Source organism: Sciurus vulgaris (assembly GCF_902686455.1).
Source record: "Sciurus vulgaris genome assembly, chromosome: 3".
Lineage (NCBI taxonomy): Eukaryota > Metazoa > Chordata > Mammalia > Rodentia > Sciuridae > Sciurus > Sciurus vulgaris.
The window spans coordinates 54197105-54213172 of NC_136463.1; the positions used below are offsets into that span (position 1 = coordinate 54197105).

Below are 16068 nucleotides of genomic sequence, written 5' to 3' on the forward strand. Positions count from 1 at the left end.
GGTCCCCCCCTTCAGTTTACCAAGTTGCCTAGCAACCAGCCAATTAATGGCATGAGGCCCCACCCCCACCCACTTGACTTCACACCCAGCTCAGAGGCTGGATTGGCTCCCATGTAGTCCCACCTCTCAACCCCTGGTTTCAGGAACAATATGCCAGTCCCCAACACTGCTGGACAAGGCAGCAGTGGGACCCTACTCAGCCCCCACCTCTGTCACAGCCTCCCAAACAGACATGAAGACTCCAGTATCATATAAAATCTTTTTATATAAGCTCACCCCCACCTCCCTCAGTCCCTTCTTGTCCCTTTTCCTCCCGGTGATCATCAGGGACACTGGGGTCTGAACCACCCCCACACCACCAGAGCTGAAGTCGATATTCCAGGTGGACGTGTCGAAAGGAGAGCAGGGGTAGGTCTGGCTCCTGTTCCCCTTCATCCCCACTGTCGGTGGGCTCTGGAAACACACGCTGACCAGAGGCAGTGGCCAGCAGAGGCAGGCTAGGGTGCAGGCTGAGGGAGGGACACAGGATCTGTCAGCACCTTAGTAACGATGCTTGCTCCCTCAGAGATTCACCTCCTTCCCCAACCCCAACCCTGAGATCCCTGGAAGTTAACTGAGGACCTCACTCCATTGGTGCAGTCTTTCTGGGGCAGAAAACTCAGCATAGGCTCTGGCTTCCCATCCTTGCCAGTCCCACTGATGTCCCACACAGAGACAACCCCGCTGGTGCTGCCACTTGCCAGGAACTGCCCGCTCCTGGGGGAAAGAGGAGATTTGCTGGCATATAGACATCACCTCTGGGGCAAGAACCTCTCACACCCAGAAGCTGGGACCTTTAGCTGGGCTCTGTATCCCTGGGGATATCAGGGCCTTAGACAGGAAAGAACCATGGTCACTTACGGGTCCAGATCAAAGTAGATGCGCTGATTGGTGGTTACCTCTCGACTCAGAGACCAAAGCGGGTGACCAGGCTGCCGGAGATCCCAGCAGAGGAGCTCAGCATCCTGAGACATAGAACAGGGACCTAGAATGTCTGTCCCCCAGTCTCACACAATGTCCCTTCCTCCCTCAAGCTCAGCATTCTCCAACTCCTGCCCTACACCCCCACTTCTGCCATACTCTCCACCCACCTGATTGGGTTCTCAGGTTGCAATCCCTACCTTTCGGGCTCCTGAGAAGAAGCGATTGCCATCAGAGTGAAAGCAGAGGTGGGTGATGCCCCCTTGATGTCCTCTGAGCAAGGCAAAAGGGGAGCCATCATCCCAGGCATACAGGCCCAAGGAGCGGCCATAGGAGCCACAGGCATAGAGAGGCTGGGCTGGGCTGAAGGCTATGCAGGAGATGATGCCACTCTGACCTTGCTTTTTTGCTAGAGAAGGAAGGAGGCACAAAGTGGGGGAGAGGGCAATGAAACATGGCATTTGCCAGCCTAAGCAAAAGTATATCTCTGTCCCCTGCCACAGCACCAACATCTCCTTCACCCTGTTTGTCCCAAGCAAGATAAAAATGGATGTTTTCCAGATCCTTCTATCCCTCTGCCCACCCAAAGGACCTAAATGCCCAAGGCCCCCTTCTTCCTTCTCAAACTCCATTTTTCCTAGTAGGGACAGAGAGCTAAAAGCCTATGGAAATAAACTTGGCTTCATCTCAAATTTTCTAGAGGGCTGGGGATGTAGCTCAGTGATAGAACACTTGTCTAGTACTCATGAGGCCCTGGGTTCCATTCTGAGCAACACAAAAATAAAATTTAAAAATTTCTAAAGATTAGGCCAGGTGCAGTGGCACACACCTATAATCCCAGCAGCTCAGGAGGCTGAAGCAGGAGGATCCTGAGTTCAGAGCTGCCTCAGCAAGCGGCAAGGCACTAAGCAACTCAGTGACACCCTGTCTCTAAACAAAATATAAAATAGGACTGGGGATATGGCTCAGTGGTTGAGTGCTGCTGAGTTCAATCCCCAGTACCCCCCACCCAAAATTTTTCTAGAGATTAGAAGATTTTTGGTACATAGCTAACAGCTCAAGTTCAGGAGCAAACTAGATGGTTCACCTTGGGAAAGTTTCCTCTGAGTCTATATTTCTTCTTCTAGCTGTGCACTGCTTACCTCCCGAGACTAAAGTAAGAACAAAGCAAAACCCCACAAGTGGTCCCCTGGATCCCATGAGGCCCTGATACTGGCACCTTTCCCTTTTTTCCTCCTTTGGGTGGGGGCCCAGATGCTTACCAAATGTAGCTCGCACTTCACAGTCCCGGCCAGGTCGGGATGTGGAGAAGACACGCACAGTCCGGTTGAAGCCACAGAAGAGTTGAGAGCCATCCGGGGAGAAGCAGAGCGAGTGGGCTGCCGTCAGCTCATCCTGGGGGCAGGAAAAGGCTGAAAACAGGCCTTGCCAAGGCTCAGCTGTCCTCAAGAAAGGAGAGCTGGCCCCAGACAAGTGCCAGGGCTAGGCAGGAAGGTCTGTACCAGGTGGTTGTAGGCACGGAAGGAAGCCCGGAGCTCTCCAGTGAATGCATCCCAGATGTGAATTGGGTTCTCCCGGCTGCTGCTGGCCACGCTGAGAGAGACATGGACACTGAGGCCCCAGTGCTGTCAAAGGAAGGGGAGGAAACCAACTGACCAGCCCTCTCAGCTCCCGTCTGAAAAGCACACTGAGGCTTCCTCCTCCCAATACCCATGGAAACCACTGACTCTCACTAGAGGGACAACTTGAAACTGGGGGCTGGTGGCCAGCAAGGACATCACTTACTAGGAAGTGTCTGGTTGGGTTGAGGACATCAGCGAATACCAGCAGTAATCATATATGGTATCACCCTCCATCATTCGAAGGACAGGGGCCTAGACCGAGATGGAAAAATGCCAAAGTTACTGGCTGGGGAGTCAGAGGCTTACGCCTCTAGCGGTTTTATGGCAGAGAGGGAGATCATGTGTTGGCACTAACCAAGTAGAAGGCAGATAGGGTATATGCAGAGAACAGAATCTTTATCTCAATGTTCAAGGTTTAATTCAGCCTCTAATGTCAGAGTCAGACCACCAAAGCCATATGAATCCATGCCTTTTAAACACTTACAGGGCAAGAAACATATTTAATACCCCAATCCAGAGACAAAGAACCAACCAGTAATAGAAATATTTGCTAGGCACAAATGAGCTGCCATTTTATCCTTTAAAAAAATTAGCGCTGAGGATGTAGCTCAGTGGTAGAGCACTTGCCTGTTATGTGCAAGGCTCTGAGTTTGATCCCTAGCACTAGGAAAAAAAAGAAAAGAAAAAGGAAAAGGAAATTAAATAGTTCGAACATGAAGTGCTTTTTGTTTTTGTTTTTAAATCCTGTGACTTCTCCACCAACTTTAGGCAGGGAAAAAAGGCATTAAAACCCCTTCCCTCAGAGGTAAACATTATCCTGAATATATCATTCTCATGTATTTCTTTATGCATATAGTCATAAGAAAAAAACAGTACCTAGCATTATAGTGCATGACTTTAAGCTTAATATTAATGGCATCATATTGTATGCATTCCTGATTGTGGTGTGATTTAACCAAGTGATACACTGTCCTCTAATTCATGCATTTGCACTGCTGCATAGTACTCCATTCCTGAATGTACCAGATTGATCAGTCCTCTCTAGCTGAGTCATTGATGGTTTTCATGTGCTTTAACATTCTGAAACACATATGTAAGGGTTCCTCTAGTTTCTGCTAAAGAATAAAATTACAGGTCTTTATACTATCAATTTTGCCAGCTTTGTGAAATAACGTCAAGTTTTTTCCCCCAAAGGGCTCATTGTAACTCAGCAGCAGTGTATAAGAATGCCTGGTATTTAGCAGCTGGGGAGGTTGAGGCAAGAAGATTGAGTTCAAAGCCAGCCTCAGCAACTTAGTAAGGCACTAAGCAACTCAGCAAGATCCTATCTCTAAATAAAATATAAAAAGTGCTAGGGATGTGGCTCAGTGGTTGAGTGTCCTGGGTTTGATTCCTGGTACCAAAAAAAAAAAAAAAAAAAAAAAAAAAGACTGCCTGGTATTCTTTATCCTCTTGGCATTGCCAGATTTTTTTTTTTTTTTTTTCAAATTTTCTCAGTTTGAAGGCTGAGAAATGGCATTTTGTTATGGCATAAATTTACATTTCCATCATTGCTATAAAGTGAGATTAGACTCTTTTTTTGTACTGAGAATTTAAACCAGGGGCACTTTGCCACAGTCCTTTTTTTTTTCCTTGAGACAGTCTTGATGAGTTGCTGAGGGTCTCACTAAATTACTATTACTGAGGCTGGCCTCAAACTTGTGATCCTTGTGCCTCAGCCTCCCAAGTCCCTGGGATTACAGGTGTACATGACTGCACCTTGTTAAACATTTTTCTATTTTTTTGCCATTTAGGCATATCTTTTAATAGTGCCTATTTTTCTAGTAGGTTGTCTTTTCTCACTGACTTGTAGGAAATCTTTAAATAGTCTGGACACTAGTCTGTCATCAGTTGTTTGGTGACTCTCAGGGTGACATCACCTAGCTATGACTTCAGTTTCTACCCCATCACTCTGAATCCGTATGGATAACTGCCTGGTGGACAACTCTATCTGAACATCCCACAGGAACCTCAAATTCCATTTATCCATCACAGCCCTGCACCTGCTATTCCTCCTGGGCCTCATATCCAGTTTTCAAGCCTGGAATGTATGTGCCAGCCTTAACCACTATTACTCTTCACCTCCTTTCCATTCCGGGCTCAACCTAAGACCAAATCTGCCAATTCTTCTTCCAGGTTTTAAGCTGTCCTCTCCCTTTCGTTCCCTGTCCCAAGATTCCATCGTAAGCTACTGCCTTCTTGCCAGCATTTTTGCAATACTCCATGTGTTCTCTGGTATTCCCCATACCATACTCCAAACTATACATCCATTCTCCACACTTGAAGCTACAGCAATGTCCAAGATCTTATTTAAACTGGAATTCTGTAGTATCATTCTCTTGCTGAAAAAGTGTCAATGACTCCATGTACAAACACTTTCATTACTATGCTCCTCCCCAGACCCACCTCTCTCTACTCACTCCATTTAAAATTTCCATGAACCACCATTTTGACTCACAGGCCCCAAAAGGAACCACCTCACCATACTCTCAACCTGCAGATGTTCACATATACCAGTCTTCAAGTCTGGAATATCCTTCCTTCATCTCCTCATAAATCCTCCAGATTGACTGCTCATCATTCTTCAGGGCTCTTAGATACTTCTTCCTCTGAGAAGCCTTCCCTAAGCCCCCAGAAGGAGTAAGGTGCTCTGCTCCATGTTCCTACAGCCTTCTGTGCTCCTCACTCTACATCATTCCTACCCAAGAAGTGAGAATCATATCTGCCTTGCTCCCCAGTCTCCTCAACACCTAGTGCATAATCAGCAGTCAGTAAATAATGTTTTCATGAGCAATATGGAGACAGGAGACTGTTTCAGCAACATGAGGTCCAAAATAATAGGACTTTGAATTAAAGCAGTCAGGAGTGCAGAGAAGCGGATGGATTAAAGATTAGGTGGACTTAATGAGATTTGATAATTAATTGGATGTAGGAGGTTAGGAAAAGGAAGATTAAAGGATGAGGCCCTAGATTCTGGCTTGGATACCTCAGGCTATAAAGACTTGAGGACCAAGAAAGGCCACGATACCAATGTCTTTGGTAAGGGAGAATCAGACAGCATAAGCCTCAGAGGAGAAGATTTTACAAAGATGAAAAAGCAATTGCCTGGTTGGGTGTGGTGGCACATGCCTGTAATCCCAGTGACTCAGGAGGCTGAGGTAAGAGGATCACAAATTCAAGGCCAGCCTCAGTCACTTAGCAAGGCCCTGTTTTAAAATAAAAAGGGCTGGAGATGTGGCTCAGTGGGTAAGCATCCTTGGGTTCAATCCCTGGTACCTCCCCCACAAAACAGAAAAATTGTCTGGCTCTGGCATTTGGAAATGAGAACACCCCCACTCCCAAAATGAGAGATGAAGGGCAAAGAAGATGCAAAGCCTCCGTGGAGAAGGCTAGAGGTGCAGTGAAGGCCTTTTGCAAAAGGCACAGGGTAGGGCGAGTGATCAGGGAATTGGAAAGTAAGGAAGAAGAATCCTAGAAAGCTCTGTGAAAGGACAGAAAAGGGAGAAGAACTGGGGGACTATGCTGGGAAGAGGATATAGTTCATGTGTGTGTTTATTTTTATTTTATTTTATTTCTTGGGGGCCAGGTACTGGAGATTGAACCCAGGGGCACTTTACCACTGAGCTACATCCCCAGCCCTTTTTATTTTTTACTTTGAGACAGTCTCTCACTAAAGTGCCAAGGCTGGCTTCAAACTTGTAATCCTTCTGGCCATCTCTCAGTATCTGGGATTTTGGTGCCAGGAGCCTCCAGATACCAAAATCCACGGATGCTCAAGTCCCTTCTGTAAAACAGTGCATATGTACATTGAACCTACACACAACCTCCCATATACTTTTTATTTTTTGGCAGGCAGGTACTGGGGATTGAACTCAGGGACCCTCAACCCCTGAGCCATATCCCCAGACTTACTTTGTATTTTATTTAGAGATAGGGTCTCACTGAGTTGCTCAGTTCCTCACTTTTGCTAAGGCTAGTTTGGAACTCGTGATCCTCCTGCCTCAGTCTCCTGAACCACTGGGTTTACAGGCAAGTGCTACCTGGCCTCCCTCTAAATCATCTCTAGGTTACTTATAATATCTAATACAATGTAAATGCTATGTAAATAGCTGTTACACTGTATTGTTTAGGGAATAATAATATGGATAAAAAATGAACATGTTGCACAGCAATTCTTTTTTTCCAAATATTCTAGATCTGCAGTTGGTTGAATCCACAGATGCAGAATCTACAGATGTGGAAGACCAATTATACCCCAAAATGTCCTTTGCATCCATACATTGGTAACAGCAGAGGAAAAAGTCAAAGTTTTTGAAAACAAAATGACTACATTACAAGACATTAAAAAAAAAACAATATGGGCATGGTGGCACATGCCTGTAATTCCAGCGGCTCAGGAGGCTGAGGCAGGAGGATCTCAAGTTCAAAACCAGCCTCAGCAACTTAGCAAGATTTTGCCTTTAAATAAAATACAAAAAAGGGCTGTGGATATGGTTCAGAGGTTAAGTGCTAGTGCGCGCACACACACACACACAAAGAAAAAGAAAACGTATATTGATGCTATCTGAACGAGAGTATTTCTTACCCATAGTTTCCCTTAAGAAAACACTCTCTCTGCATGAGGCCAAGTTCAGTCCCCAACCCCAAAAAGAAAAGAAAATATTCTCCCTCAAAATACATAACAATATTTACTGAAGACTAATTTATGATATTAAAATCCTGGAAATAACCCAAATGTCCAAATGGAAGGAGAGGTTAAAAAAACTATCAAAAGCATTCAATGCAATATCACACACCATTAAACACAATAACTATGAAGACTGGACCACCATGAAAAACATTTAGAATATGATTGCTCAAAGGAAAAAAGCAGGATACAAAACCATTTACCATAGGATTACAACCACATAAAAAGCTTCAGTACTTGGACAGAGCTTAGAAAGAATGTAGAAAAATTTAAAGGGCTGAGTTTTGTAGAGTGGTAGGTAATGATGACTTTTTCTTAACATTCCTATTTCTCCAAAACAAATGAGTGCAATACTCAACCTCCCACATTTCCAGAATCTCTTCTAACCATCCCTACGAGAAACCACCTCTCTGCTCCTGATTTCTTTCAGGCAGGCTGCAACCTGGCTCCCTAGTCTTAAGACATGACCAATTTCTGTTCCAGGAGCCAGGGTTTCTAGTACTTTATATCTTCCCACAGAATTCAAATTATCTGCAGCCTCACATCCATGAACTGCATATTCGGTAAGCTTTCAGGACCAGGCCACCCCCAAACAGGCACCATTCTTCTTCTCCTATGTTTATTAATTTATTTTTAGTTTGTTTTTGTATTTACATATACATGTATTCATTCACTCATTCATCCATTCATTAATAGTACTAGGGTTTCAGCCTATGGCCTTTCACAATGAGCTACACTCCAATCCTTTTTATTTTTTGCTGGGGGGCAGTGGGTACTGGGGATTGAACCCAGGGGCCATTAACACTAAGCCACATCCCCAGTCCTTTTTTATTTTTTACTTTGAGACAGGTCTCACTAAGTTGCTTAGAGCCTCCCTAAATTGCTGAGACTGGCCTCAAACTTGTGATCCTCCTGCCTCACTCTTCCTAGCCCCCAGGATTACAGGCCTGTGTCACCACAGCCCCAGCTCTTCTTATTCTTTAATTTGAGAATAAATAGAGGGTGTCACTAAGTTGTTGAGGCTGGCCTCGAATTCATGATCCTCCTGCCTCAGGATTACAGGCATGCACCTTTGCCAGGGACCCTTCTTTTAAGGAAGCCATCAAGATCCACCCTCTCTTTTCATTAACTTTAAGCACTGAGAAGTCTCAGCCTTCTGCGGCATCTAGAATCACTTCCATCTGTGCACTGCTTGAATACACCTTCATCTGTCCCAGTCCCACTTTTCCCAGTCCTCTCAAATCCTTAGGCCAGAGTGTCTCACATTCCTACTCAAGGATGTAAAAACTACTTCATTTCTCATCATCTCCTCAGAATGCTCCATTTGCCCTGCTGGATTTGCCTGGCCCTGGCTGTCCTCTTTGGTCCTCAAGCTGAGATGGCATTAATGTTCATCCCCTTGTCAAGGTACACTTCAAGAACAGGAGGTGGGTGGAGAATACTTTGCTTCCCACTGTCATTTCCAAATCTTCCACTGTTCCAACCAGTTTCCTTGCAGTTCTTGCCATTAGTCTAGCTATCCACCTTCTGTCAAACAACCCTATTTCCTGAGACTTTCCTTCCTGGTTTGCCATCTTGCTCTCTACATATCCTCCTATTACCATTCTTGATGGCTTCTACTTTTACAGTGGCCTATTAATTTGCTCTCCCCTCTGCCTGTCACAGTCATCCCACAGGTATCAGTTTGGTTTGCTTCAGGTTTGCTTCAGGTCTCTGCTCAGATGTTACTTAATGATGAGGTCTTCTTTCTTTTCTTTTTCTTTTTTTTTTTGGGGGGGGGGGGCAGGTAATGGGAATTTAACCCAGGGACACTCTATCTCTGAGTTAGATTGCCAGTCCAGTTTTTTATTTTATTTTCAGACAGGCTCTCCTGAATTTCCCCAGGCTGGCCTCAAACTTGTGCTCCTCTTGCCTCAGCCTCCTGACTAGCTGGGATTACAGGAGAGCGCCACATGCCCAGTGATCCAGTCCTTTTTAAAACTGCAACTCACAGCTGGGCACAGTGGCACACACCTGTAAACCCAGCAGCTTGGGAGGCAGAGGCAGAAGGATGGCAAAGACAAGGTCCTAAGCAATTTAGCAAGGTCCCATCTCAAAATAAAAAATAAAAAAGGGCTGGGGATGTGACTTGGCGGTTAAGCTCCCCTGGGTTCAATCCTCAACACCAGAAAAAAAATTATAATCACTCTTCTAATCCTCTTCTCTGTTTTATTCCATGGTATACCTCCATGGTATCTATTGGATACATATATTTTACTTTGTTATTTCCTTTTTTTTTCTTTTTTTGAAGTGTTGGGGATTGAAGCCAGGGGCACTCTACAACTGAGCTACAACCCCATCCCTTTTTAAATTTTTAAAAATCTTGGGCTGGGGAGATAGCTCAGTTGGTAGAGTGCTCGCCTCGCAAGCACAAGGCCCTGGGTTCAATCCCCAGCACCACAAAAAAAAAAAAAATTTCGAGACACAGTCCCACTAATTCACTCAGGCTAACCTTAAACTTGTTGTACTCCTCCTGCCTCAGCCTCCCTAGTTGCTTGGAATTACAGGCATGTGCCACTACACCCAGCAATTCATTATTTATTTTCTGCCTGTTTCTTTTTTGTCATTGTTGTTGTTTTTTAACTTTTTTTATTGGTGCATTATAGTTGTACATATTGATGGGATTTGTTACATATCCACACATGCATACGATATAACAATATGATTTGGTTACTGATTATTTCTTGCACTAGAATATAAGCTTCATAAGAACAGGTACTTTTGTCTGACTAGTCCTCAGCACCTAAAGCAGGAACTGGTATACAGAATGCCCTTAACAAAAATGCATTGAAATAGTGGTAGCCAATAATTCCAGCTATTCAGGAAGTTGAGGCAGGAAGATGGCAAATTTGAGGTCAACCCAGGTAACTCAGTGAGACCCGTTCTCAAAACAAAAAAAAATTGAAAAGAACTTGGGATATAGCTTCATGGTAGAGCATCCTTGGTTCCAAACCCCAGTACCACAGGAAAAAAAAAAAAAAAAAAAAAAAGCCAGGTATGGTGGCACATGCCTGTAATCTCAGTTACTCTGGAGGATCACAAGTTCAATGCCAGCCTATGCAACTTAGGGAGACCCTGTCTTAAAATAAAAAGGGCAGGGCTGGGGATATAGCTCAGTTGGTAGAGTGCTAGCCTTGCAAATACAAGGCCCTGGGTTCAATCCCTAGCACTGCAAAAAATAAATAAATAAATAAATAAAAAAGAGCAAGGGGATGTAGCTCCATGGTAGAGTGCTTGCCTAGCATGCATGAGGCCCTGAATTCTATACCCAATACTGGGAAAAAACAAAAACATGCAGTGAACAAAAGAATGAATGGATCCATCAAACACATGGGCCTGTCGCATGCCTTTACTTCCTTAGCAACCACAGTCACTGCCTTTGTCATCACTGAGATAGCATACCTCGATTTCAGTCTCTTGACCACCTCCCACCCACCTAGTTAATTTGCTCTGCGATTTTTATCCTGATGATTATTCATCAAAAACATATTTATGTCAGGTGTGGTGGTGCATGCCTATAATTCCAGCAGCTTAGGAAGCTAAGGCAGGAGGATCATGAGTTCACAGCCAGCCTCAGCAACTTAGTGAGGCCCTAAGCAACTTAGAGAGACCCTGTCTCTGAATAAAATATAAAAAGGGCTAGAGATGTGGCTCACAAAGAAACTACAGTCACTTAACCTGCCAGGAAAGATATATGACCAAAAGAGTTAGTCTCACTTTAAATGGATGGCAACAGCTGGGTGTGGTGGCATACACCTGGAGTTCCAGCTACCTGACAGACTGAACGCAAGGATTACTTGAGCCCAGAGGTTCAAGGCCAACCTAGACAAGATAATGAGACCCTGTCTTTAAAAAAAAAAGGAACAGCTGAGCACCTGCAATCCCAGTGGCTCAGGAGGCTGAGGCAGAAGGATGGCAAGTTCAAAGCCAGCCTCAGCAACTTAGCAAGGCACTGAATAACTCAATGAGACCCTGTCTCTAAATAAAATATAAAAAGGGGCTGGGGATGTGGCTCAGTGGTTAAGTTCCCCTGAGTTCCATCCTCAGTACCAAAAAAACAAAAGGGAACAGCAACAAACTTCTGGCAAGCACTGTGAAAAGAACAGTAAACCATCTTCGACTTACAATATGATTTTTCATCTTTATAATGGTGCAAAAGTAGTATGCTTCAAATATCAGAAGTGATATAATTCAGTAAAAACCATACTTCAAATTTTGGTCTTTTCCTGGGCTAATAATATGCAGTATCATGAGTGAAAACATAGTACACGGTGTTAAACTGTGATGTTCAGTGCATTAGGCATATTAAATACATTTTCAACTTATGATATTTGCAACCTATGCAGATTTATCAGGATGTAACCCTTCATCAGTCAAGGAGCATCTGTACTACTATTCTTCGGTAGTTTTGATTCTCTACTTTCTTTTGTTTTTCCCCCAGTTGTAGATGAACACAATACCTTCATTTTATTTAGTTTTATGTGGTGCTGAGGATCAAACCCAGGGCCTCACGTGTGCTAAGTGAGCACTCTGCCACTGAGCCACAACCCCAGTCCATTGATTCTCTACTTTCTAGAACAGATTATAATCTTTCCATACAGGCCCTCTTCCTTCAGCTAGAGACCTCCCTTTATGCTTCACTGAAAACAGAGAACCAAGAGACAGGAATATCCAAATCTTCTAACCACTAAACAACTGCCTCTGAATGCTCCTCCACCTTCCTTCCTATGGAGGGCAAGAACTCTGCGTTTAAGCCAACATCTCCAATGTGCTCTAGAGCCTGTCTTCACTGAGCCACCCAGAAACTTTGTTATCCCCTCTCTCTTATACAGCATTGCTATGGTTTGAATGTGTTTACCAAAAATGTGTTCACAACTTAAACCCCAATTCACATGATGATGGCATTTGGAGGTGAAGCTTTTGGAAAGGAAACAGGGTTAGAGGAGGCCATGAGGGTAGAGCCCCATGATGGAATTAGTGACTTCCTAAGACCTAGGTTTGTATGTTCCTGCCATGTGATGTCTTCCACCAGGCTGACACAACAGAAGACTCACCAGATGTGATCCCTTGATCTTAGGCTTCCCAGATTTCAGACTGTTAGAAATAAATTTGTCTTTATAAATTACTGTCTCAGGTATTCTATTGTGGCAACACAAAACAGAACAAGACAAGCATCAATTCCTTTCTCGCTGCTGGATTATTCCTGACATCACAAAAGCACCCAATAAACCCTTTGACCCATGTTCCCTTTTGGCCACATGTTTTGGCTCCCTTTCACAGCAAAACTCCAAATAATTGTCTGTTCTTTTCTTTTCCTTCTACCACAATAATCAGTCTCTGCCTCCATTGCTCCTCTGAAAGCACTCTTGTCAAGGTCACTAATATCCTCTTGTCAGTCTCTCCCTTTTTTTGTAGTACAGGAGGATGAATTCGGGGATACTTTACCACTGAGCTACATCCCCAGCCTTTTATTTTAATTTGAGACTGGGTCTCACTTAGCCACCCAGACCGACCTCAAACTTGCAATCCTCCTGCCTCAGCCTCCTGAGTCACTGGGATTACAGGCATGCACCACTACACCTGGTCTCTTGTCATTCTCTAAATCTACCTTACTCCATCTCTCAGCAGTATTAGTCATGACTGGTCCCACCTTTTTGGCTTCTCCTATACCCTGCCCCAGATGCTGGTGCACCCAGGACTCTGTATGGGCCTTCTCCTCTTTCATCTACACTCTCTGGAGAATGAATCCATCCTCAAGACATGAAATGCTGCTCAATATATCCCTGACCTCACTTTCTCCTCTTAGCATTACATCTCACATTTAATATACTTAAAAACCCTTGACTTCTAGCCTCATACCTGTTCATATCCCTGTTTCCTCCGTTGAGTAAAGTGTTCCACCAACCACCCAGCTGCAAAAATCTGATCATCAGGGGCTGGAGGTGTAGCTCAGAGCACTTGCCTAGCTCATGTGAGGCACTGGGTTTGATCCTCAGCACCACATAAAAATAAATAAAATAAAATAAAGGCATTGTGTCCATCTACAACTAAAATTATATATTAAAAAACTTTTTAAAAAATCCAAACATCACATTTAAACATTTCCTTTCCTGTACCTCCACATCCAATGGATCTCCAAGTCTTAAAAAATATACTTCAAATCCATCCACATCTCTACAGCTCTACATCTCTCCTGACATCACTTCACCAACTAACCATCAGCTTTCAGCTGAGTTAAGTGCATCCTAATGAGTTCCCCTGAATCACTCTAGCTTACCTGCAATTCATTCACTTCTCTCTTCTAAAACTTTCCTATTGATTCTCAAATAAACTCCAAAAGGCCTTCCCCTAACACCTCACATGATGTTGCTGCCAGTCACCTCCACATCATCACCCCACTTTCCTCCACCATGGCATTCTTTCTGTTCTATGAACATAGAAATCTCTTTTCCAGCTCTGGGTCTATTTATAATACTATTGCTTTTTCCTAGAAGACTCTTGTCATGGCTCTTATCTGACTGATTCATTATTCTTTTCAGATGTTAACTCAAATATTTTTTTCAGAGAGCCCTCCCTGACCATTGTATCTAAAGTAGAATCTTCTGGTTGGTTTCTCCTAGTTCTGTTTACTTCCTTCAGCATATGCGTGTATGTATTCATTTTAGAGACAGGGTCTCACTATCCTGCCCAGGCTAATTCAAATTCCTATCTCAGTCTCCCAGAACATTTGTTTTAATTTGTTTTGATCTTGTTTATTAATTGGTTTACACCCGCAAACCACACAAGAAAACCAGCTCTTCATCTATCATGTTCAATTCCTTATCATTTCAGCATCACAGTGACTGACATTAGTAGTTATTCAATAAATATCTATAACTAAATTAAACACTCTCACAAAAAATCTAATACTTTTGGGGCTAGGGAGATAGCTCAGTCGGTACAGTGCTTGCTTTGTAAGCACAAGGCCCTGGGTTCAATCCCCAGTACCCCCCCCAAAAAAAACAAATCTAATACTTTCTAGAGAAAAGACATATTCCTGACTAAAGACAGAACAAATACCTCTCTCTCTTTTTTCTTTTCTTTTTTTTGGGGGGGAGGGGTCAGAGTACTAGGGATTGAGCCATGTGTGTTTTAACCACTAAACTACATATCCAGTCCTATTTATTTATTTTGAGACAGGGTCTCACAAAGTTGCTGGGGCTGGTCTTCAACTTGTCATCCTTCTGCCTCAGCCTATTGAGTTGCTGAGATTACAGGAGTGTGCCACCATGCCCACATACATCTCTAAAATAACTTCAGAATTCAGGGCAAAAATGCTACATGTGAAAATTCATAGAACAGGGAAAGTGCTATTAGTAAACGGGAAATTTGTGGACTATAATTTCTCCATCCACATGAAGGGCTTAAATGTGCAATGTCCCCATGAAGGGGCAGAATCAGACCCTACCCTTACCATTTCTGTGTATTCCACTTGCTCTCCCTCATTATACAGCTCTGGGGGCAGGTTATAAATCCGCAGGATGTTATCAGCACTATTGGTCAAGATGCAGGAACCATCAGGGGCCCTAGAAATGTAGCAAAGAGTTAGGAAACTGGACAGACTATGTCTTCCAAGTATAGAGTCTACCTCTGTAGTAAGTAAGCCCCTGAGTCCTTGTTGTAAGACACAAAGTCCTAGAAAATTTTTAAGCTCAAATATTCTGAGGGATTCTCCTCTTCTGCCCACCTCTGGTGGATCTTTTTCCCAGATAAATGCGGTGTTTTCCTCTCCCTGCCCCATTGTCCTTTCTTACCACTTACAGCCTTTCAAGAAGTTCTCAGGTTGGACGCTGAACTCTGACCAGGAACCACTGAGAAATCGAGGAAGCCAGGAGAAGTTGTAGTTCCAAGTGCTGGAAGGAAGATGAAGGAACAAACTGGGTCGCCAAAGGGGAAATGGACCTGGAGAAGTGGGCACACACTTCCACTCTCTTTAGGTGATAGAGTCAACTACTACTTACGTGTCTCCTTCATCTTCTAGAGCGGCTTCCTCAGACATGCCTTCTATGGCTTCTCCAGACCCCAACTCCGGAACGCTCGTTTTTTCTGTAAGAGAGCTTGCATTTCCGTCAAGCTCTTTCTCCTTGATTTGAGGACTCAACTCGAGAGGAGTGTCAAACTCTGTTTCTAAGGGAGTGGAGAGAGATGCTGGGTCCTCCTCCCCCAGCTCCTGGGACACAGCAGAGCCAGTCACGGGATCTGGGGACATCTGGGGCGGATCATCCCCACCAGGTAGCAGTGGTATAAATTCAGGGTCTGTATTTTTATCCATCGGAGAAGCGTGGGGAGAGAGACGGACTGGTACTGGGGCCTGGTCTAAAGGAAGGCTGTCGGGAGCTAAGAGTTGCTCCTCCGACGTCTTCATGCTGCAGAGGAAGCGCGGCAGACATTGACCTCAGCCGGGCAACTCTGCTGGCTACAAGCGGCCGACGCACAGGACTGCCGGAACAACTTCAAAGTTCTCAGGGATCAGAAGTGGGGAAATCCACCAGTGCCTTCCTTCCTCTTCCGGGGGGGTGGGGGTAGACAGAAGACCCCCCAGCCGGCGAGAATAGGAGAACACCAATAGTGCAAACACAACTCTGCTAAGCACCTTGGGCCGCTCAGCGCCACTTGTTCTCGCGGGACTTGGGCCGCTGTGCGATTGGACCTCTGCATCTCGGATCAGATTTCGCGGGCGAC

The 16068-nt window shown here is 44.4% G+C and overlaps 1 protein-coding gene across 2 annotated transcripts; it reads right to left on the bottom strand.

Annotated features, from left to right (window-relative positions):
• Positions 1-247: 247 nt before the first annotated feature.
• Positions 248-16003, bottom strand: WRAP53 (WD repeat containing antisense to TP53). Of its 2 annotated transcripts, none has more exons than XM_079133255.1 (10): positions 15348-16000; positions 15141-15239; positions 14801-14912; positions 2746-2834; positions 2463-2553; positions 2223-2355; positions 1161-1369; positions 901-1004; positions 622-756; positions 248-509 (listed from the first exon to the last, which is right to left on the bottom strand). In XM_079133255.1, exons 1-10 carry the CDS (start codon positions 15749-15751, stop codon positions 263-265), a joined length of 1623 nt encoding a protein of 540 aa, XP_078989381.1. In that variant the 5' UTR covers positions 15752-16000; the 3' UTR covers positions 248-262. The 2 variants fall into 2 exon arrangements, with proteins under 2 accessions (XP_078989381.1, XP_078989382.1); XM_079133256.1 differs by having other exon boundaries at positions 359-509; positions 627-756; positions 15348-16003.
• Between the last annotated feature and the right edge of the window lie 65 nt (positions 16004-16068).